The 21,084-nt window shown below is 51.4% G+C and overlaps 2 protein-coding genes across 2 annotated transcripts; both read right to left on the bottom strand.

Annotated features, from left to right (window-relative positions):
* Window positions 1–931: 931 nt before the first annotated feature.
* Window positions 932–17,211, bottom strand: LOC102232403 (serine/threonine-protein kinase TAO2-like). Its single transcript, XM_023349669.1, has 20 exons — window positions 16,723–17,211; window positions 13,977–14,116; window positions 12,847–12,918; window positions 12,629–12,730; window positions 12,514–12,559; window positions 12,350–12,446; window positions 10,098–10,211; window positions 9,907–9,998; window positions 9,740–9,833; window positions 9,543–9,624; window positions 9,276–9,446; window positions 3,939–4,148; window positions 3,741–3,869; window positions 3,436–3,672; window positions 3,228–3,356; window positions 2,946–3,149; window positions 2,635–2,874; window positions 2,330–2,551; window positions 1,832–2,014; window positions 932–1,759 (listed from the first exon to the last, which is right to left on the bottom strand). Exons 2-20 carry the CDS (start codon window positions 14,106–14,108, stop codon window positions 1,022–1,024), a joined length of 3,294 nt encoding a protein of 1,097 aa, XP_023205437.1. The 5' UTR covers window positions 14,109–14,116; window positions 16,723–17,211; the 3' UTR covers window positions 932–1,021.
* Window positions 17,212–17,911: 700 nt separating this feature from the next.
* LOC111605774 (heat shock 70 kDa protein 1) lies at window positions 17,912–20,387 on the bottom strand. The gene is made up of 2 exons (XM_023349670.1): window positions 20,285–20,387; window positions 17,912–19,983 (listed from the first exon to the last, which is right to left on the bottom strand). The coding sequence occupies exon 2, from the start codon at window positions 19,958–19,960 to the stop codon at window positions 18,041–18,043; it is 1,920 nt and encodes a 639-aa protein (XP_023205438.1). The 5' UTR covers window positions 19,961–19,983; window positions 20,285–20,387; the 3' UTR covers window positions 17,912–18,040.
* Window positions 20,388–21,084: the final 697 nt, after the last annotated feature.

The raw sequence follows: 21,084 nt of genomic DNA, 5'->3' as shown, positions 1-21,084 counted from the left end.
TACAGTTAGTGCTTCTATGTACAACAATAATAAAGCCAATCAGTGTTGAACAGCACCCCCATCAGGACTCCTGCCTCACCTGCTGTCAGCTCTATAAATAGGTAGTGTGCATCGTGTTCACTGTACAGCGGCTGACCTGCAGAGGCAGACAGACCTGTTCGATGAGCCGTCGGTGCTGCGTACACACACACACACACACACGCCCCCCAAACACACACACACCTGTCCTCTGATTGGAGGACAGGTGTGCAGGATTCCCAGTTTGCTGGATCCTCAGTCAGATGATCCTGTTAGTGTTTTTACAGCCCTGATCTGCAGCCAGCAGGAATTACATCATCAATAATCCAGCTGAAGTTATTTAATCCTGAGGATTAATGTTGCTCACTGATCTGGGTCCTCCCGGATCCAACCGGATCACTAGAAAAGTTCTGACTGAGGACCAGAAAGGACGAAACCTGCAGACGACCCCAGGTTCTGAACCCGATCGTTTTGGGTCAACCTGGATGAGGACAGCAGCCGTATCAATGCTGCCCCCTGCTGGACGCCCGTATTTACACACATCCACATCAGCTCTGCCCCGGTCTCTGTGCAACTCAGCGGGTCGGAACCAACAATGGGACCCGAGAGGAGATATCTGGTTCAGCAACACGACTCGTCAGGAACGTCTGGGTTCCTGACGACGTCACGGCTTCTGAGCCACGAGGGATCGACGGTCTGAGGACCGGGCCTCCTGAGGTTCTGATGAACATCGCCTTCAGTTGGACCGGACCGTCGGGTTCTCATCTCCGGTCCCTGAGGGCCAACTGCCCGCTGTCTCTGGAGGAGCTGCAGCTCCAGGACGCTCCTCAGAGACTTAAAGACTCCTGGGTTTCTGTGGCGTGAAGCGCCTGGTGGAGCGACCTGGAGCGCCGTTTCCTCGGACCACTTGGAGACAGCAGTTGACTCCCAGGAGCTGCTGAGTGCCTCGTGGCCCCTCTGCGGCGCCGCCCGGTGGCTCCTGGGAAGGCCACGGGCGGACGTCTCAGGAGAAGGACAGGTTGGAGCCGTTGGAGATGTGGGAGGTGACGGAGGTGCTCCGGCTGAGCCCCCCGTCGCCGCCACCGCCAGGGCCTCCGGACGCTGTGCGCCTCAGCGGCTGAGGGCTGTTCCTGAGGGCCAGGCCGGTGTCGCGGACGCCCAGGCCGCCGCCGTAGCCGCCCTGCGAGGACGAGGAGGAGGCGGGGGAGGAGCAGGAGAAGGAAATGGGGGGAGGCACGGTGGGAGGCAGCATGGCCAGCGACTGGGAGGAGGCGTGGTAGGAGAGCTGCTGGAGACCCCGGGCATGATGGGAGTAGTGGCCGCCGCCGGAGGGCCACTCCCGGGCCTGGCGCTCCCGACCGTCGCGCTCGTCGCGGTACAGCTGCGGCGTGCTCTGGTGGTGCTGGTACAGCTGCTGCTGGTGGTGAGAGGGGACGCGGGCTCTTGGCTCGGCCCGCCCGAAGCCGGCGCCGTGGTTCTGGCCGCGCCAGGCCGGGCCGGCCGGCGAGCTCTGGAGGCCGTGGCTCCAGTGGCCGCCGGAACGCGAGCCGGGCCGGGCCGGCCAGCCGCTGGCGGCCGGGCCGGGCGGCGGGTAACCGTCGGCGGCGCCCAGCGCCATGCCGCTGAAGCCCAGCCGCAGGCTCTCCGAGTCGAACGCCTCCACCTCCCGGGCCTGGCGCTCCAGCAGCGTCCGGATCCGCTCCGACCGCTCCGCCTGCAGCGCCACCATCTCTTCCTCGATCTGTGGGTAGAGGTTGGTCAGAACGGGTCAGAACCGGGTCGGTAACGGGTCGGGACGGGGTTGGAGCCGTACCCTCTGCTCCAGCAGCGCGCGGCGCAGCGCCACCCGCGCCTCCAGCTCCTGCGCCTCGCGGTCGTGCGTCCCGTCCGTGTGGATCTTGATCTTGCTCTGGTAGGCGTTGAGCAGCTCCAGCTCCTGCTGCAGCTGCAGCCGCAGCGCCTGCTGCTCCGCCTCCTGCGTCTCGTCCAGCCGCAGCTGCGGGGACAAATGCCGGGTCAGAACCTTCAGGTTTGGCTAGGGGGCGCTACGGTGGCCCAAATGGTTTTGTGTTAAAAAATGTGAATTTGACAATTTGATGAGATAACTTTGTTATTGGAAGTCAGCATGTGATAAAATACAATCATTTAAAATTTAGCATTTCTCACAACTATAAACTTAACCAGTCTGCTTCTGCTACTGGTTTATAAAAACCATTTAAAACAAACACTCAGCCTGGCAGGGGTAATTAAAGCCTGGGGGCCCGCCAGGCTGAAACCCTGAGAAGCTGCTACCGGGTCAGAACCGGCTTGCCTTGCTGACGGCCTGCGTGGACAGCATGTCGTTGACCGAGTGGTCGTACTGCTCGGCCAGGATGGCCAGCTTCCGGGTCTGCTCGTCCTTCAGCCGCTTCAGAACCAGCTTGTGTTCGGACCGGGGCGTGGTCTCCAGCAGGTGGTTCCGGAGCGCCTTGTACTGCCGCGTCTGGATCTTGCAGGTCTCCTGGAACTGCCTCTTGATCTGGACCTCTTTGGACTGAAAGAGTCCAAAGACGGGTTAGAATCTCTGCGGGTGCCGGCCCGGCCCACGGGCCCCCAGGACGGTTCTGACCCGGCTACCTTGAGGCTCTTGGGCTGCTGCCGGACCTCCACGGCGTGTTTCTGCCGCAGTTCGTCCTCGCGCCGCTTGTTGTACTCCATCTGGTTGGTGAGCTCGGTCTGGTGCTGGGTCCGGATCAGCTCAGCCCGGGTTCTCTGGACCGAACCGAGCTGCCGGAACTCCAGCTCCTGGGTGGACTCGTGGTGCCGCAGCAGCATGGCGCACTCCAGGTCCTTCTGGATCTGCTTCTTGTTCAGCTCCTGGGGCGACAGCAGGGTTATGAGGCGGCGGGTCCGGATCGGGTTCTGCGGCGGTTCTGGAGCGGCCTTACCTCTCGCAGCAGGTCCTGCTCCAGGTTGTGGCGGGCCAGCAGCATCTTCCTCTTGTACTGGCGGCACTGCAGGTCGTAGTACTGCCTCTGGCGCCGCAGCAGGCCGGCCTCCTCCTCCGCCATCAGCTGCTGCATCACCTCCTTCTGCTGGATCAGCCACTCCTGCTTCTCCCTCTTGGGGGTCGACTGGTTCTCACTCAGCTCCTGCTCCGGAGGGGAGGGGATCCGGATCAGGACCGGATCAGGGGCCGGGCTGTCTCTTGCTCCATCTCCGGGTCTTACCTCCTTCAGCAGCTCCTTGCGGTGGCGGTATTGGCGCTTCTGGGAGTCCAGCAGACAGTTGAGCTCCTTCTTCTGTTGGCCCAGGATCTGCTGCTGGAACTTCTTCTCCTCGGCCAGAGCGGCTTTGACCTACAGGATGCGCAGAGCGGAGACGTCAGGCACCGAGAGCGGGAGCGAGAGCGGGACCGGACGAGCGGCTGAAGCGGACCTCTTTCTCCAGGACGGCCTGGTTCTTGCGGGCCAGCTTGTCGAGCTCGGCGGAGAAGCCGGTCCTCTGGGCGTCCAGCTCCTTGTCCAGTTTCAGCTGGTGCTCGTCCATCTCGGCCTTCAGCTTGTTCTCCAGGCCCAGCAGCTGCTTCTGGTGCAGCTGCCGCATGCGCTTGTAGCCTGACATCTGGTCCCGCAGCGCCGAGCCCTGCTCGTGCTCCTGGATCTGACGGGTCACCTGGGGGACGGCGACACGTCACACATCCGCCTGGACATGGGCCGGGACCCGTCCTCTCCGAAACCTACCAGGGAGGCGGTCCGGATGGTGGCGAAGTGGTCCCGGTTCCGGTAGAAGGCCCGGCGGCGCCCGGCGGAGGGGGCCTGCGGCTGCTCCAGCTCCGGCTGGTACGGGTCGTCGTAGATGTTGTCCTGACCCTGCAGAGGAGGGAGGCGTTAGAGAGGGTCCCGACCCCGAACCCGACCCGACCCGACCCCTGGGCTCACCGTGGGACGGTGGATGATGGAGCTGTTGGAGGTGACGGTGTTCTCGCCCTCCTGCAGGATGGCCATGTCGCCGCTGCTGTCGTCGGAGGCGTCCGCCAGGCTGTTGACGGAGCTGGACTGGGAACTGGCTGAGATGGACATACTGGGAACAGACTGGGAGCTCTCCATGCTGTTCACTGTGCCGCCCTGCAGCAGGTAGGGCTCTGCCTCCTAACACACACACATACACACACCATGAGGGCGGCACAGCAACCCGACCCGGTTCTGGTACCTCAGAACTAGGGCTGTATAATTAAATCGATTCTACGATATTTATCGATTTTTCATCCCTGAGTATCGATACGTTAAACCATAGCGGTCCACAGGCTTGTACTGTCTTTTTAACATGTCTGGTTTGTGACGGCGTAGCAGCAAGACTCCGCCTCCCCCAGTCTCACTTTCAACTTGTGCTTAAAGTGCACATTATAAACTACACACCAGTTTTTAAATTGTGTTAATAAGCCAAGTAAAACCGGAGTTATGCTGAAATAAGTAAACCATATTTTTCTGAATGTCAGAGAAATGTCAAAAACCGGCTTTTCCGGTTATAGAAGGAAATGAGCTTCCAAACGTAAAAAAACGAAACATCAGATTCTTTTGCTTTTGGAAATCTCAAATCTTCAATAAATAAGGATGGGCTGTATTTTGTTGCTAAGAAACAAAGTAAAGTTGCGCAAGTAACTGAAAGAGAAGCGGTAACGGTGGTGAGATTGCGAAATTAATGCAAAGTTTGGATATCGGAGCGACTGGTGGCATCCACTTCGCAATTTGTTTTTAGCTCAGTGGTTTCTGTTCTGTATATAAAGGTTTAGAACGTTGTTTTGAAAACGAAGAGGGGAAACCTGCAACCGCAGTCTGGGCGCAGTGAGGATTGTCATGATGGCGGATCGATCATTCTTATTAGCAACTGACAGAGTATCAGAGACTGAGAGAACGATGAGATCCTGGCAGTTTGAGAGGCAGCTACTCAGAGATCTAGGCAGGGGAACGGCGGCGCTGCGCTGCTGCAAGGAGTCGATCACTATGGGGTGAGGCAGAGCCGCCCCCCCAGCAGCTAGTAGTAAACAGCTTACAGCCACGGCTAACTCCGGGAGCCAATGTAGAAAAGCCTTTTCCCTACAGTCCAAAAAACTTTTTTCACCCCCCCCACACAACTATACACTTTTGGCATCTTGTTTTGACCTATAATGTTTTGTCAAAAGCAAATGATGAATTGCCTTCTTTTTCATGTTAATGTTATAAAACTGTTTGCAATATTTTTACACCAGTGTAAGAGATGTACGGCACAGGTGTCAAACTCCAGTCCTCGAGGGCCGCAGTCCTGCAGTTTTTAGATGTGCCACAGCTACAAAACACTGAAATGAAATGGCTTAATTACCTCCTCCTTGTGTAGATCAGTTCTCCCAGCCTTGCTAATGACCTAATTATTCTATTCAGGTGTGGTGCAGCAGAGGCACATCTAAAAGTTGGAGGACAGCGGCCCTCGAGGACTGAAGTTTGACACCACTGATGTACGGTATATATTGTCATTCTAAATTATCAAAACCATTCGTTATGAATATTTGAGGGTTTCACAGTGAACAAATTAACATTTTTCCAAATCAGATTTTGTTTTTCTGACTCAGGGTCTAAAACGCAGCCACAGTATGTGGAAAAAAAACAAATTAAGTGCAATCACTTGCATATTGAGAGTCTACAGAGGCTGATAATCGCCCCACTCAGCTCCTGGATCAATGTGGAAACTTAGAGTTTTATGTCAGATCCACATAAATTAAATGACAGAAACTAATTTTCTCACTGCATCTTAAATTCATTTTAACCAGCTGTTAGTCTCTGTCCAATCAGAGCCAGGTATTGTGTAGTTGGTGCTTTTAATCAGTTTTCATTTAATTAAATCCAATTGAAAACTAATTCAATCCAAGTCTATGGAACACAAAATGTCACCAAAATCCCTCTGTCCCTCTAAAATCTTTCAGAAAATCATAAAAGTGTATTGAATCGTACAGTTTGCCAAATATCGTGATATATATCGTATTGTGAGCAGAATATCGTGTCTCCAGCCCATCTCTCCACCTTCCAGCTGAGGGGAGGAGCCAGGAGCAATTAACCAATCAGAACTCAGTCAGCTCTGTTGCTAGGTCGATCCCCCTCTGTGATTCAGTTGTGTTCAAAATAATAGCAGTCCCAATTCACTAGCAAGTTAAATCAGTTTTTGTTTGAATTTCAACTGCAGTAAGTTTCTAGAAGTTTAGTAAAGGTCTAGAAAACCAACAGACCCAACAGGCCTGATGTTCCTGCTGCTGAGAAACTGAAAGGAGAGTTAAAAAATAGCAGTGCTGAGTTCAATCAGTGAGGTCATTGATTATGTGAATAAATAGGTGTTGAACAGGTGACCCTTATGTAAGGATCAAGGCAACTGACATGCTGGATGTGGATTTGTTCTTGAACAACAGAGTAACATGGGTCGTTCAAGACACTGTTCAGAAAAAAAGTTTTCTTTGATCAAAAGTTAATAAAAGAGGAAAACCTATAAAGAGGTGTAGAAAATGACGGACTGTTCAGCTAAAATGGTATCAAATGCTTTAAAACAGCAGCCAGAACCAGAAAGTTGAGAAAGAAAAAGAAAAATTATTGGAAGGGATCGAAGAATGGAAAATGATCAGCCAACGATCAGTCAGTGATCAGCCAACGATCAGCCAGTGATCAGCCAACGATCAGCCAGTGATCAGCCAACGATCAGCCAGTGATCAGCCAACGATCAGCCAGTGATCAGCCAACGATCAGTCAGTGATCAGCCAACGATCAGCCAGCGATCAGCCAGCGATCAGCCAGCGATCAGCCAACGATCAGTCAGTGATCAGCCAACAATCAGCCAGCGATCAGCCAACGATCAGCCAGCGATCAGTCAGTGATCAGCCAACGATCAGCCAGCGATCAGTCAGTGATCAGTCAGTGATCAGCCAACGATCAGCCAGCGATCAGCCAACGATCAGCCAGTGATCAGCCAACGATCAGCCAACGATCAGCCAGTGATCAGCCAACGATCAGTCAGTGATCAGCCAACGATCAGCCAGCGATCAGCCAGTGATCAGCCAACGATCAGCCAGTGATCAGTCAGTGATCAGCCAATGATCAGCCAGTGATCAGCCAACGATCAGCCCCAGGAAGATCACAGAAGATCTGCGATTGGGTCCGAGTTCTGCAACAATCAGACGACGTTGATGTGAAGCCAAGCTACCAACAGGAAGCCCCACAAAGTCCCACTGTTAAAAAAAGACGCGCTGAAGCGGCTACAACATGAACATATTGATTAGCATAAAAACAAATGGAGTAATATTTTATGGACTGATGAAAGTAAAATTGTTCTTTCTGGTTCTAAGGGCCACAGTTTGTCAAACTCTGTAAACTCTGAATTCAGCCACGGTGAAGACGATAAAGCACGGTGGTTCAAGCATCGTGATGTGGGATGTTTCTCATGTTGTTGGTCTTATTTATCGGATACCAGGGATCATGGATCAATTTGAGTACAACAGAATACTTGAAGAAGTCATGTTGCTAAATACTGAAGAGGAAATGCCCTGGAAATGTTTGTTTCAACAAGACAATGAGCCCAAACTCACAGCAGGCAGCAAAACCATCAGACCAACAGAATTCACATAACGGAGAGGAAGCACAATCCCTGGACCCTAATCCATAGAAAACCTGACATAAAACATGATGTTCATGAGGCAAAACCAAGAAATACAGAGGAACATGGTTCAGTTGTCCTGGGCTGCAGATTTATTCCTAAAATATAGGTTTATAGAAGATAGGTTTATACTTTATGCATTTAAATCTGGCAGAGTGGACCAATCACAGCGCGCAGCAGAGCGGACCAATCACAGCGCGCAGCAGAGCGGACCAATCACAGCGCGCAGCAGAGCGGACCAATCACAGCGCGCTGCGGCTGCTCGATCTTTTAAGTTGACCTCAGCAGGGGTCGCGCTCCTCCTTCCACTCAAACTGGACACAGGCTGACCTGTATGGATATTTACATCAACCTCCTGTGAGGAATCATGTTTCTTTAGAGAACTCTACATCAAGGTCAGAGTTCAAACCCGCCGTGTTAGCTCTGGTTGTGCAGCTCTATGAACCGCAGGAATAACTTGTAGTAGTGAATTCAGAGGAGCGTTGAGGAGAGGTGAGAATGATTTATCTTTGTGAACAAAGAATGATGTGGGGCTTTTCCATCTCAACTCGCTGCCCAGCGTGTGGCGCTGTCTTCCCTGTAGCGGTTATCGAACCAGCGCTAACCTCATCATGCAGGTTCAGCCGGTGAGGAGCTTTCACTCTGGTTTTATATTATTTTATTTTTATTTCTATTATTATTTTTCCGGTTACACGAAGCATCAAACCGTATCAAATGCTTTGTCCACTTAGTCAGACAGAGTTAATGAGCGCAGAGATCTGATCACTGTTTACATTCCCCCATCAGCTGATGCAGCGGTGGCCTGTGATGTCATCAGCTCTACCGCAGCCAAACTCCAGACTCAACACCCGGACGTTGTTATTGTGTCTTGTCTCTATGCTGTAACTGCGAAGTAATTTCCCTGCTGGGATGAATAAAGTACTTCTATTCTATTCTATAACAGTTTCTGTGACTCTTATTAAACAGATCATTGTTACTGAGGAACTCTTATTGTACATGTGTAAATAAATATTTATATCTCGTAGAGCACTTCTGGATAGATGCAAACTACATCTCGTTGCTTGTACTTGTGACAGTGCAATGACAATAAAGTTGAATTCTATTCTAAAAACTCAACAGAAATGTTAGAGCTACTAAAGCCACATTAGCAGGATTAAATTAAATCTCCGTTTGTTGCTCATCTCTCAATAAATAAATGTTACATTTATGTCTTTGTGCTCTGTGTTAAAATATTAGCATTATGGCCCCTGAAGCCCTGAGGGCCTCATGGAGCCGCTGACTTCATTTGGATTAAACAGAAATGCAAATAATTCATATTTATTTTAATTGTATTTTTTGATTTGTTGTTTCTAAGACTAGTTGTGGGTTTAAATATCGTTTCACTGGCCATGTTTTCCCACAACATATAATTACCCAGTAATATTTTTACTTTTCCTGTCCACTTAACATCTTTTACTACAAAAACACGGTGGACCGCCTGCTGGGCTGAGCAGCTTTGCTGAGGGCAACTCTGTATACATCATGGTTTCTCTCAGTGGGCGGGCCTTCCAGAGCTGCACGGACCAATCGCAGTGCTCCGAGGGGTCAGAGTCTGTCCTAGAGGGTCGTACCTCGTCGTCGTCGCCGCCCTCGGACGGCGGCCCGTTCTGCTGCGTCTCCTGGAACAGGATCTTCTTCATCTTGCGGTACTGCAGGTTGTCCAGCTCCCGCACGGCGTCCTTCGTCCGCGCAATCAGGTCCATGATGACCGTCAGCGGGCGCTCGTGGCTCAGGAAGCGGTGCTGCAGGAGACAGCAGGGGCTAAACAGAACCAGAACCACAGGCAGAACCCAAACAGGGACCAGAACCAGAACAGGAACCGGAACCAGAGGGCTTACATTCAGCAGGACGTCTGAGGTGGGACGGTCTTGAGGGATCTTCTGCAGACACGAGTCCACGAAGCTGCGGAACGAGTCGGACCTGCAGGGGCACTAGGTGTTAGGAGCTGAGAGGACAGAGGACACTGGGAGGACGGTTTATTGGACGGACAGATGGCCCGTTGGACGGACGGTCCGATGGACGGACGGCGTCTCACCAGTGGTTGGACTGCAGCACTGGGCTCTCGTTCTGGGCGATCTGGTACAGGGCGCTCATGGCGTTCATGTTGAAGAGCGGCGGCTTCCTCTCAGCTGGGAACAGAGCAGAGACGCGTTAGGACCCGACGGTTCCGCCCAGATGGGGACCGGGTCGGGTTTTACCCACCCAGCTCGATGCCGGTGATGCCGAGCGACCAGACGTCCACCTTCCCGTCGTACTGACCCTCGTCCATGGCCAGGATCACCTCTGGAGCCATCCTGCAACGCAGACCGGGTCAGACGGAACCGACCTGTCAGGCTGGCACAACACTTCATGACCAGTTTGGGCCAGAACGCGACCGGATAGTCAGAGCTCACCAGTACGGCGTTCCGACGAAGGAGTTGGCTGGAGACACGATGGAGGCCGACCCAAAGTCGCCCAGCTTGACCTGACCCGGTTCTGTCAGCAGGATGTTCCCGGCCTTCACGTCCCTGAAACACAGACTGACCTGTTAGAGACGGGCTGCAGGGATCCTCCAGAACCCAACCAGAACTCTCTCTGTGGCAGAACCAGGATGGACATCAGATGGTGGTGGATGGTGTGAGAGGTTCTGACCACAGACACCAGAGTGAGCCCAGACAGAACCGCCCTGGTACCAGGACCGAGCGAAGCATCGACACGTATTTAATCTACGATGGTTGAATCGGCTCCATTGCAGCCATCGCTGTTCGTAAAATAAACTTTCTGCACCAAATTCACTGCTAGTGTCGTTTATCTGACATCCTGCGAATGCATCACTCCCCCGCTTCACCTGAAAACGTTCTGCCTGACTCGCAGTGCGGGAAGGAAATGGCGACTGAAGGAAAGACAAGGAGACTGAAGGCAGATGGACTCGTTCTGAAGGCAAACAGAACCGGATCGATAAGCTGGCCATGGTCTGGGTTTTAGAAGAACGATGTCAAACAAACTGATAATAGCCAAAAGGCAGCAGTTAAACAGATTTATTTAGACATCATTCGGTGTTTCTGGAACTGAATCTCTGGAAACCTTTTGAAGAGATCGGTTCAGGAATATTAGCGTCTGATTACAGCTTTGCATCATCTCTTTTAGAACCACTTTGTGTTTGAATCTCACATGAGGAGCGTGGGGTATTCACGGTGGTATTTCTGTTCTTGTTCTGGCTCTGCAGACATCGCCTGAACTTGGCGCCTTGCCTGGTTTGATGCGCCGTATTCCCAGGATGTAAACGGTTTGGAGAAGCTCTGATGGCTGTGAGTCAGTTTTTTTGATTTTCCGATGCATCAGAACCGCGCCAAGCCGTTCTTCTTCCTGTTAGAGAGAAAACGTGAATCTGGGTGAGCAGCCCTCCCCTGATTGGTTCCTGCACCAGAACCCGTCGGACCGGTTCATGCTGTTCCTTGGCGGTTACGCCATCAGAACGATCAGGTAAGAAACGGCCCAGTCAAAGCACTGCCGGCAGCCAGTGGCAGTGAGCAGCACAGCTGCTCCAGAGGAGGACTGGAGCAGATTTGGACCAATCAGAGAAATCCACCATTTAACAGCCAGATGTCGCGCTGACTGTAAATAATGTCCACAAAAAAGGAGAAAAATCTGCTTCCATTAAGTTATTATGATAACTGCTATAGATGAGTTTCATGTTTCATATTCCAGGAGACATTCTCAGCACAAACAGCTCCAATCAGGGGTGTCCACAGTGTGGTACGGGGGCCATTTATGGCCCTTGGACTGATGTGATGCAACCGATTATTTGTAATCAGGGAAAAATTATTGCTGACATAATTTTCTTTCAATGGAAAATGCAACCGAAAGTATTGATGTTTGATAAACAGCTTTTGTAATAAATATTATTCAAGGATTCTACTAGGATAGGATCTGAGGCCTGACCCAGCCAGGGTCCGACATCAGCAGGTCAACTGACCCGACCTCAACCACAGATTCTGGAACGGTTCTGGACCGAACTTCCACCAATCATCTGCAAGGACCAGCCTGAAGCTCATCACCTGAGGAACATCTCAACAGGTGAGACTGAACCAACTGGTGCTAATGGAGCTAATGTAGCTAATAAGCCAACAGAGCTAAAGGCAAGGCAGGTGATTTTATTTATAAGCACATTGAACAAGGCAGTTCAAGGGACCCAGCTGTGCTAATGCACGTAATGTGGTTAACAGAGCTAACAGTTCTAACAGAGCTAATGTAACTAACAAGCCAACAGAGCTCACAGGACTACAAGAGCTCATGGTATTAAAAGAGCTAACAGTGTTAACAGTGCTAATGTTGCTAAAGAAGCTAACGGCGCTACAGAAGCTAACAGACATAACAGTGTTAACAGAGCTAAAGGAGCTGACAGAGCTAACAGCACTAACAGAGCTAGCGGAGCTAAGGCCGCTAACGGCACAAACAGCGCTTACACTGCTAGAAGAACTAAAGAAGCTAACAGACTTTACTGAGCTAATGGCGCTAAAGGAGCTAGAGGAGCCAACAGCGTTAACAGAGCCGAAGGAGCTAACAGAGCTAATGGTGATAAAGAAGTTAACAGAGCTGGCACCGCTAAAGGAGCTAATGGCGCTAATGGCACTAACAGTGCTATCGGAGCTAGCAGCAGCTGTACCTGTGGATCATGTTGTGAGAGTGCAGGTAAGCCAGACCCTGCAGCGCTCCGTGGGTGATGGCGGCGATCTCCACCTCCTGCAGCGGCTTCTTGTGGACTGAGGACAGAAACAAGGTGAGACCCAGCAGGAAGACAAGATGGCCGACACGCAGAGCTCAACTGACCTTCCAGGAGGTCAGAGGCCGAGCCAAGGCAGTACTCCATCACCAGCTGAGGGACAGACAGACAGTTAGCGGGGATCGACCCGAAGGAAGCGGAAACACGGCGGCCGGTACCTACCCACGCCGTGTGTTCCTTCAGGTAGCAGCCCAGGTACTCGATGGTGTTGGGGTGTCGCAGCTTCTGCAGGAACTTCACCTCCTTGATGATGTCCTGCCATTTCTGCACATCACAACATGCTGCAGTTACTGGCAGACAGGAAGTGAGCTCAGAGCACCCTGGTGGGTGGAGCCACAGCCTCAGGAACTCATGACATCACACGGGGGCGGCGCTGTTACCTCAGTGGTCTGCTTGCCACTGTAGGACATCTTCTTAATGGCCACCACCTCATTGCTGCGTCCGTCACGCGCCTGGAGGCACACGAAAGACAAACGTCCAATCAGGGGGAGCGACCGGGACCAGGACCGGAACCGGGACCAGAACTAAATCCGGGACCTGAACTCGTCCTAGAACCAGAACCGGGAACAGAACCAGGACCGGTACCAGGACCAGAACCTGGGCAACACACAGGACCGAGACCACAACCGGGACTGGGACCAGAACCAGTACCAGAACCAGGACTGGAACCAAGACCAGAACCAGAGTTTTTCTCAGTAAATTAACTGTTGAGACCCGGAGAGTCAAACTAAGAATCAAATGTTGTTTAGATTTGATTTGGTTCAGAGTCACTGATCTAATCTCTGCTACACCTTCACAAAAATTAAGACTAAATAAAAACGAGTTTTAATGAGTGACTCCGCTAAATAAAATTCCTCATAAACATTGATTTATTGCAGTGGCTCTCAATACAAGTTATGTGTTATTTAAGTTATAACTTGGTAAGTTGCTTGATTTTAAACCTGTTCTGGTTTTCCTATCCTGGTGGCTGAGAACCTGGAAGGTGAATATCTGGGAGAATCATAACTTCAGCTCAACGTTCAGAGCACCAGGGACTTTATGGAAACATATTCAGATTTTATTGGTTTAGTGGTTTTAAAGGCTCTACGTTGAAGATGATAAGAAATAAAGGCATAGTTTCTTTTTTTACTGCCAGCTGCTCTGCAGTAGCCTCTCCGCTGTGGGCTAGCGCTAACGCTCAGCAGCTCCCGTTTCAATCTCTTCTTCTTAATGTAAGAGTTAAAGAGCTAAAGGTAATTAGGTATTTGCTGCCTTTAACAAAAAAAACTAAGTCTACCAAAGCAATGTAGCAGTTCGGCTAGTTTTGATAGAGAAACACACACACATACACACGCAGAGAGAGAGAAACACTTTCAGGCCTCCTCTGCTCTGTCTGATCAGAACTCTGTTCTGATCCAAACCACTCCAGTCCTGGTTAAACATGGAGTTCTGCAGTGCCGCGTTCAGGAACCGGTCCTGATCGGTTCTGTGGGTTCAGGTTCTGCTGTTGCTCCAGAAACAGAGTACTCACGAAGTAGACGGCTCCGAAGCTGCCGTGTCCGATCTCCCTGAGGTCAGTGAAGAGCTTCTCCGGATCGTCTCTGCAGAACAGATCGGCCACATCGGGGTCCTTGAGGCTCCCCACACGCGCACTGGAGGGCATGGCTGCACCTGGGGACGGGGAGGGGGACGGCACAGGACGTTAGAGGACAGTGGGGACGATGCGGGGACGGCCGGGTGTTGGTGTCCCTGCTTCGTCTCCAGAACCCAAACTTTTTCTGCTTGGTTGGAAAATCTGGAGGAACTGAAGCAGGTCTGATCAGAACCCGGGTCCGGACTGGACGTGGAACCGGGTTTTCATCCTGAACATAAATCAGTTCCTGCAGAGATAAAGACCAGGTTTCCATGGTAACAAGGACGGAAACGGTTGATCCCGGACGAGTGGCTTCGCTCCCACCGCTCCCTGGAAAACCTGAAAGACTCAGAGTCGCACTTACCTGATTGTTACATCATCAACGTGAGACATGCGTCAGACTTCAGTAGAAGAAGAAGGCAGACGGTAAAAATAAACAATGGCTGAAAATGATTATGAACTGAAAGCAGCCTGAGTCAGTGAACGCATCACATTCCAACCCACCAGTCCTGGTACCCGTTATGACTTGGGTCAGAAGCTGCAGCCAACAGAACCTGGTCAGAACCGGGCCAGAAGCTGCAGTCAATGCTCCACAAACGGCCGTTGCTGTAGCTGGGCTTCCTGTTAATCAGCATCTTGACTGAAATCCATCCAGAGACGGCGGCCATCTTTAGTGCCATAAACAGAGCGCTGCTGGGAGACAGCTGCGCTCCGTTTAACTTTCTGATAAATTTGATGCGTAGCCATGGCAACAAGGTATTGTCTTTACAACTGAGATGAGCTGACTAGCATCTCAGAGGCTCAAATAATCCCTGAACTTTGACCCTACGCCCCAGAGGAAATTCTCTTCCCCTACTCCAACGTCGCTCTAATGCACAACCAGACAAAGATTAATCAGGAGCAGCAAAGGTAAAGGAGGTGGATTAGCTGATATTCAGTTGTTAGCATGAGACGACATACCGAAACAGTCTTCAGTCAGAGGAACTGTTCAGAGTCGCTGGTAGACTGACTGCTACTGGACCCACAGTGGCTGAAGATGCTCTGAGTGACGACAGCGTGTGACTTCTGTTTGGAATGGATAATGATTTTATGAATGGAACAATAAGGATTTTCCTGTTATTTCCGGTTAAACGTGGTCTCTCCTCCTCTCCGAGCTCCAGCCTGTCAGCCAATAGGAGCGTTGATCAGGTAAGAGGCGCAGGTAGACTGCATCCATTGTTTCAACGTCGACTTTAGTGTTTTAAAGCTCTGCAGCCTCCAGTTCAACTGAAGACCTGGTTCCAGTAACGATGATGGGGACCAGCGAGCTGCGGCTCTGACAGCAGCCATGTTAACCCTTCACATCCTGGAGAACATCGTCTCCTTCACTTCCTGCCTGGGCCGCCACCGCCGCAGGAAATCCCAAAGAGGAAGCAGCTCCAGCCAGTCACATGTCTGGATCTGAGCCGCCTGCTGAGAATGATCGCTAAGCTAACAATAGAGATTCATCATCTCTACAAGTATAAAAGAGTTTGGCTCACAGACAGAGGACGGATCCAAAGCAAGAGCTGGAACATCACTGGAGACAGAGACAACGCAGCAACCGGCAACCAGCAGCAATGAACTCTAAACAGCAGGGCTGGAGTCTCCCATCTTGGTTTTGCTCTCCTTTGACATATCGGATCACAGCCGGTTTGAAGCTCAGTTGTTATCACATTTCTGAAAACTTAACTTGCTTTTGTCTTCACTTGCAGACAACAGGCTGAGAGTAAAAAGTGATGTAAAGAACTGGAGCGCATCCCGCCGTCTCCGAAAATAAACCCTTTTGTTGCTAATGGCTGGGAAAGCTTGGTTTTGTTTGCAGCTGAAGATGACTTATGGAAAGCAACATCTGAGCTGATCGCAGAAAATTATTACACTGCCTTTTAAAAACTACAAATTATAAGGAATGGGAAAGGAAAAACGCCAGGCAACCAGTAAATGTTGCCCACCAACAGTGTTAATCATATGCTAAGAGAGCCAGCAACATCTAGTTTAAAGACATCTACAGCGACGAGGAAAGGTCAGGAAGGGTTAAAACAGCACTAAGCATCTGAATAATAATAATAAAACATAAATGCTAAACCTGCAGAACCGGGTCAGCAACAACAGCGCAGCACTGTTTGGTGAAGCTGCTCTGACTCACTGAAGACGAAAGAAATAAAACTCTACATAAAAACAACCTGAGCTTCCATGTTTATGGCCATAATATTTCCACTTGGCTCAGTAATCTGTTCCTGTGAGCTTCAGGGACTAATAATATAAAATCAATAATAATTTATTGATATGAACAGGACATGTTTTTGGGAACAGTAAGCTTTTAACATCTGACACTCTGATTAACTGCTTTTATTCAGAGGATCATAAAAAATATATTTGAAAATGCAACTAATCTTTATTAGCCTAGTCTGACAGATAAACCAGATTTAACTGAAGGAACCGAAGTTCAGTGGTTCGGAAACATTTGGCTAACCTGAAATTAGATTTAGGCTGCTGAGAAACCTTCTGTACTGGAGACCCTGCTGGCCTTACTGGCCCCCAGGTTGGCCCCATGTTTTGACGCTACTGGCCCCCAGGTCCGGACCATATTGGGCCCAGATTCGGACCCGGACGTGGCCGAACTCACCGCAGCTTCTTGAGGTTCCTCTCTGGACCGAAAAACTAACGGTTAGCAGCAAAGCTAGCAGCCAGTCTCGATCCTCATATCGCGGGTTTCCCCTCAGCAGAACTCCTGGTTCATGTCCGTCCCAGTTATTCTGGGTTTTGGGGAGTCGCTGCGGTCCAGCCGCTGGTTCTGGGAGGGTCTGCGGGTCTCTAACGGTCCGTTCCGCAGCTCCGGTCTCCGCCGCTCCTGAGCTAATAGCTTAGCGCGTTAGCTGGCAGGCTAACGGTACCATCAGCTGCTCCGCGGGGTGTGGCTGATGTTTCCTTGCAAAGATTCCCGTCCGGACATACTGACCCACCGAACCGGCCTAGATTGGGCCTAGAACCCGCACCCCATCCTCCGTCTGGACCCGTCCCTCCTCCCGTTTTTTGTTCCTGCTAAACACAAGATGGCACGGCTGCAGGGGCGGGAGTCCGAGCGGCACCAGCTCCACTTCCGGTGAGACTTCCGCTTCAAAAATAAACCGACCTACTTAGAGATGAAGATGATGATGAAGATGGTGATGCTGCGAGGCAAGCTGTGGAAAATCACGCATTTCCAGAGCAGCTGCGTGTGACCGCCCCGGAAGCTCTGAACATCTGGGGTCGATTATAATAACCCTAGGTTTAGGGTTTAGGGTTTAAACCCTAAACATTAGGTTTAATTTACACCACGATCCATAGCTTTTTTTTTCTATGAACCTTTTTATACCAGATGGTCATGAATCTTGTGCTACAGCAGGATATTAGACAGGTGAACCAGGAATCACAGGTGAATTGTTCATCAGGAATCCTCCCTGCTGCTGTGGACTGGTTGATGTAACCACAGACAGAACCGCCTGTCCTCTCCTGAAATTACAGGCATCTCACAAAGAAATGTTCCTTTTGGAAAACAAACAGTGACACCTGCTGGTGATTTTAGATACTGCTGGATTGTTCTCATTGTACCCCACAGCCAGTGCGGGTCGCAGGGCAGCAGCCTAACCAGGGAGACTTCCCTCTGCCCGGCCGGGGGTCAGCTCCTCCGGGGAACCAACGGCTCTTCCCCTCGGTCTCCACTGATCCCCATCCGGCTGCTTCACCCTCTGAACCGCTCCAGTGAAACCTGGAGATCAATCTAAACTAACTAACTTAGAAAACGTTAACTTCTGGAAGCAAAGAAACCAGACAGATGAAATTCAATCACATTTATTAATATAAAGCAATATAAATAAAGCAAAGAGCAAAAATATATTCAAGTCTCATGAACAGAACAAGGTAAACAGTTTTGACTTTTACAATATTAAATCACCAGTGGTCCTTCAGTCCACCTCCTCCACAGTGGGCCCCTGGCTGTGGGCTCCTGCCTGCTCTCTGCAGCTCCCAGTGGGCCTCCCTCCCTGGTACAAGTTGCTGATGATGGGGTTGCACACCTTCTCCAGCTCTTTCTGCTGGTGTTGGTACTCGTCTTTCTCAGCCAGCTGGTTGTTCTCCAGCCAGCTGATGGTCTCCTGGCACTTGTCCACCACCTTCTTCTTGTCCTCCTGGCTGATCTTGCCCTTCAAGCTCTCGTCCTCCACGCTGCTCTTCACGGTGAAAGCGTAGGACTCCAGGGAGTTCTTGGCAGCTATCTTGTCCCTCTGCAGCTCGTCCTCGGCTTTGTACTTCTCGGCGTCCTGCACCATCCTCTCGATCTCGTCTTTGCTCAGTCGGCCCTTGTCGTTGGCGATGGTGATCTTGTTCTCTTTGCCGGTGCTTTTGTCCACCGCGGACACGTTCAGGATGCCGTTGGCGTCCACGTCAAAGGTGACCTCGATCTGCGGGACCCCTCGTGGAGCGGGCGGGATTCCCGTCAGCTCAAACCTGCCCAGCAGGTTGTTGTCCTTGGTCATGGCTCTCTCCCCTTCGTAGACCTGGATCAGGACCCCGGGCTGGTTGTCGGAGTAGGTGCTGAACACCTGGGTCTGCTTGGTGGGGACGGTGGTGTTGCGTTTGATCAGGGCAGTCATCACTCCTCCGGCCGTCTCGATCCCCAGGGACAGAGGAGCCACGTCCAGCAGCAGCAGGTCCTGGACGTTCCCCGACGTGTCTCCCGTCAGGATGGCGGCCTGGACGGCGGCGCCGTAAGCCACCGCCTCGTCCGGGTTGATGCTCTTGTTCAGCTCCCGGCCGTTGAAGAAGTCCTGCAGCAGCTTCTGGATCTTGGGGATTCGGGTGGAGCCTCCCACCAGGACCGCGTCATGGATCTGGCCCTTGTCCATCTTGGCGTCCCTCAAAGCCTTCTCCACAGGCTCCAAGGTTCCCCTGAACAGGTCGGAGCACAGCTCCTCAAAGCGAGCCCTGGTGATGGAGGTGTACAGGTCCACACCCTCGAACAGAGAGTCGATCTCGATGCTGGCCTGGGAGCTGGAGGACAGGGTCCTCTTGGCCCTCTCGCAAGCTGTGCGCAGCCTCCTCAAGGCTCTCTTGTTCTGGCTGATGTCCTTCTTGTGTTTCCTCTTGAACTCCTCCACAAAGTGGTTGACCATGCGGTTGTCAAAGTCCTCTCCTCCCAAGTGAGTGTCTCCGGCCGTGGCCTTCACCTCAAAGATGCCGTCCTCGATGGTCAGGACGGACACGTCGAAGGTGCCTCCGCCCAGGTCAAAGATCAGGACGTTTCTCTCTCCCGACTTGCCTTTGTCCAGACCGTAGGCGATGGCGGCCGCCGTGGGCTCGTTGATGATCCTCAAGACGTTGAGTCCCGCAATGACGCCTGCGTCTTTGGTGGCCTGTCGCTGGGAGTCGTTGAAGTAGGCGGGGACCGTGACCACGGCGTTGGACACCTTGTGGCCCAGGTAGGCCTCGGCGATTTCCTTCATCTTCACCAGGACCATGGAGGAGATCTCCTCAGGGAAGAAGGCTTTGTTCTCCCCTTTGTACTCCACCTGAATTTTGGGCCTGCCTCCGTCTGAAAGCACCTCGAAGGGCCAGTGCTTCATGTCGGCCTGCACCACCGGCTCTTCAAACTTTCTGCCGATCAGCCTCTTGGCGTCAAACACCGTGTTGCTGGGGTTCAGGGCCACCTGGTTCTTGGCCGCGTCCCCGATCAGCCTCTCGGTGTCAGTGAAGGCCACGTAGCTGGGGGTGGTCCTGTTGCCCTGGTCGTTGGCGATGATTTCCACTTTTCCGTGCTGGAAAACCCCCACGCAGGAGTAGGTGGTGCCCAGGTCGATGCCGATGGCCACGTTTTTAGCTGCACACATCTTGGCTGGGTTTCCTTTCAGGCCTAAACCAGCAGAGACACACAGGAGGAGAAGGAGGATTATTCCCTCTCAGAAACACTTCATATGCTACACTTTAGGTTTTTACTGGACTGTGTAGCAGGTTTTGCTCCAATCCGACTGCTTCTGCAAAGCTGCGTTCAGCGACGCCTCGGAGACGTTCAAACATCATTTGCTCCACAAATCTGTCCTGCCTTTGACTAAACTCTACAACGTGTGTTTCTCTGTCCCTCCACCAGTTAATAGGAGCATGAATTCAGTCTGTAGTCGCTGCGGGAGCAGAGAAGAAGAAAAGTTAGAACTTACTGTAGTCCAGAGTTTCCTGCGCAGAGCGCTGTGATGCTTCTTTCTCCTCTGCTGGATCTCCTGATGTTCTCTGAAGGTCTCTGAGTCTCTAACTGTCTCAGCTTCGCCCTCACCGCTATTTATACCCCCTCACTCGCTTCTCGCTGCTTCTCCAGCCTTCGGCCAATCACAGAGCGCGGCGAGGCCCCGTGACGTCATGACGTCACCCGCTAGAAGTTTCTCCCAGCTTCTGGTCGCTCCGAGAAAATGTCAGAAAGTGACAGAAAAGCCCGATGAATTCACAACATTTCCAGAAGCTCCCAGAGCGGGAATGACGGAGACAATATTAGAGCAAAAATATCAACATGTTGGTTTAATAAAGCGCAGAAATCCTCCTGAAGGCCGAAGGTTTATTCAATCTGTTGGATATTTCAGGTTTTAGACGGAAGGAGACTCGGAGGACTGGGACTCTCCAGGTTCACTTAAACTCGGATCGGATCTGTTTTAAGGAGAAAGTTGTCTTGATTGAAACTCCAACTAAAAATATCAGATCAGTTTATTGGGGGAGTTTATAGAAAGTGAAGCATTTCCTGCATGTAGATTTATTGTTATGTTCTCCAGCTTTTAATGGAGAGAAAGAAAATATTTAAACTGAAACAAAATATATGGAAACATTTCTGAGAAATGAGCAGAGTCAGTGAAACTAGAAACCACCGTTTCTGTTCTACTTTTGTCCACCAGATGGCAGCAAAGGGACTGCAGTTCACCGCCATGAGGAACTGACGTCATCATCATCAATGGTCCCCAAACCCCCAATTGGT

The sequence above is a fragment of the Xiphophorus maculatus genome, chromosome 16, assembly GCF_002775205.1.
Source record: "Xiphophorus maculatus strain JP 163 A chromosome 16, X_maculatus-5.0-male, whole genome shotgun sequence".
NCBI lineage: Eukaryota > Metazoa > Chordata > Actinopteri > Cyprinodontiformes > Poeciliidae > Xiphophorus > Xiphophorus maculatus.
This window is presented reverse-complemented; position numbering and strand designations above follow the sequence as displayed.

What these genes read in the sequence shown, in the direction of transcription:
- LOC102232403 (XM_023349669.1), bottom strand. Translation starts at nt 14,108, where the DNA reads ATGCCCTCCAGTGCGCGTGTGGGGAGCCTCAAGGACCCCGATGTGGCC. An exon ending in TGAAGGAACACACGGCGTGG is followed by an intron (nt 12,560 to 12,628) that starts GTAGGTACCGGC and finishes TCTGTCCCTCAG; the next exon opens with CTGGTGATGGAGTACTGCCT. An exon ending in TTCGTCGGAACGCCGTACTG is followed by an intron (nt 9,999 to 10,097) that starts GTGAGCTCTGAC and finishes TCTGCGTTGCAG; the next exon opens with GATGGCTCCAGAGGTGATCC.
- LOC111605774 (XM_023349670.1), bottom strand. Translation starts at nt 19,960, where the DNA reads ATGTGTGCAGCTAAAAACGTGGCCATCGGCATCGACCTGGGCACCACC.